The sequence below is a fragment of the Teleopsis dalmanni genome, chromosome X, assembly GCF_002237135.1.
Source record: "Teleopsis dalmanni isolate 2A chromosome X, ASM223713v2, whole genome shotgun sequence".
NCBI lineage: Eukaryota > Metazoa > Arthropoda > Insecta > Diptera > Diopsidae > Teleopsis > Teleopsis dalmanni.
This window is the reverse complement of record NC_051848.1, coordinates 97,148,265-97,149,956: the sequence shown is the minus strand read 5'-3', so window position 1 is coordinate 97,149,956 and position 1,692 is coordinate 97,148,265. Positions and strand designations below refer to the sequence as shown.

Sequence of the window (1,692 nt, the reverse complement as noted above, 5' to 3'; positions counted from 1 at the left end):
ATATGTGCTTGCAAGATAATTGTCATTCCACTTTTGAGTATTTTAGCCTGATTTATAAACGTATACCTTATAGGTTATGGTATATTTTATTATTTTATCCGATATATTTTATTACTAAGTATGAAATAGTTAACAATTAATTTGAAAAATTGCAAATAGTTTTAATAATGTTTATTAAATTGTCCAAGAATATAATCAAGTAATTTAGGTTAGATAAGGTAAATATGTGGAAACCCGTAAAGCACACATGGACCTATTGGTTAAAATCTGCTTTTATATGTTATGTAAGAACAATAGTACCAAAATTCTATACTCTTCTTGATAAGAAAGATTTTGGGTGAAGTCAGCAAATAATGTTGTGTGTACATATATGAAAGCAAATATGTTTTTCTACATAACACATAGAACACAAGCAAACAAAATCTATTTTTAAGAACTTCATAGCTTAAATATTTCGCACCTATTTGGAAGAGATTTGAAGATTCACTGTTCTTCTAATTGTGTTTTTTTTTTTTTGAAACATTGGATCAAGGCAAATCAAAGTACTATGTCGGTTTCAACATTTAAACTTACTAACCAAAATGAACTTCAGCATACGATTAAGTTCGCGTGAAGATAAGTAAATATGATGTAACTTTTGTATAAAGTGATCAGCAGATAAATAAGATAAATAAGGTAATTATTTGCATAAACAAGCCCATTTGAAATTCGTTCGACCCGAATTAATGCTACGCATGCGTCGCTTATTTTCAATCTTCTGGAAATGTAAACTTAAACATTTTGAAGTATATTATGCTAGCAAATGGTAGTTACAGCAAATACGATTTATGAATGAAATTAGATTTGATTTATACAAAATTCAGATATTTAGAATTCAAATTAGCACCTTTAATTTACTTAGCCAAATTTGTAAATGAAGTAACGCCAAGGGTTAGTAGGTAAATTTATGGCAAAAATGTTTAGTGATTTTCAAAGTATAAAAGCTAAACGCAATTCACTGAACCTTAAGTACAAACTTCACTCCAAAAGAGTACAGTATTATAAAAACGAAAATAAAGGATTAATTAATTAAATCTACTTCATCAAAACTTTTTAATAATATCAAAATGAATTCAACTACAATTTTGGCTTTCTGCATTTTGGGTGTATTTTACATCAGTAGCATACAAGCAGTACCTGTGGCGATCTACGAAGTTCCTGTTGCCGCTGTATCAGATACAGCTCCATTAACTTTGTTGGATATTGAACAATCAAATGAATCGGCAATAGATGGAGAGTCGGAGAGATTAGCACGTGGTCTTGGTTTGGGCGGCAAATTCGGTGGATTTGGAGGTTTAGGACATGGAAGTTTCAAAGGTTTTGGAGGTCTTGGTGGTCTTGGATTTGGTGGACTCCATGGACTTGGTGGAGGTTTTGGTGGTTTAGGATTTAAGAATCTTTTTGGTAAACATTTTGGTTAAATGTTTTATCTAAAAAATTGAATATTTTTTGAAAATTCTTGTACAAAGTTTTTATAAATAGTTACATTTTTTTTACCAAATCATTTTTATTACAAACAATACCAAATATTCAGTTATTAAGTAAAAATCACATTTGTCACGTTTTTTAGTTTAAGATAATTTCAATAAAGAGAAAAAAAAAAAAAATGTTGGTGTCTATTATTTTCATGTTAAGAACTGAATCTTAATCAAA

General features: G+C 29.0%; 1 protein-coding gene across 1 annotated transcript in view; it reads right to left on the bottom strand.

Moving 5' to 3' along the window:
- Positions 1–1,186: 1,186 nt before the first annotated feature.
- The window catches only part of LOC119688755 (sulfated surface glycoprotein 185-like), a 934-nt gene continuing 428 nt past the window's right edge, over positions 1,187–1,692 (bottom strand). The window contains exon 2 of the mRNA XM_038103422.1: positions 1,187–1,436. Coding sequence (XP_037959350.1) covers positions 1,187–1,436 — 250 coding nt within the window. The remainder of the gene's footprint in view (positions 1,437–1,692) is intronic.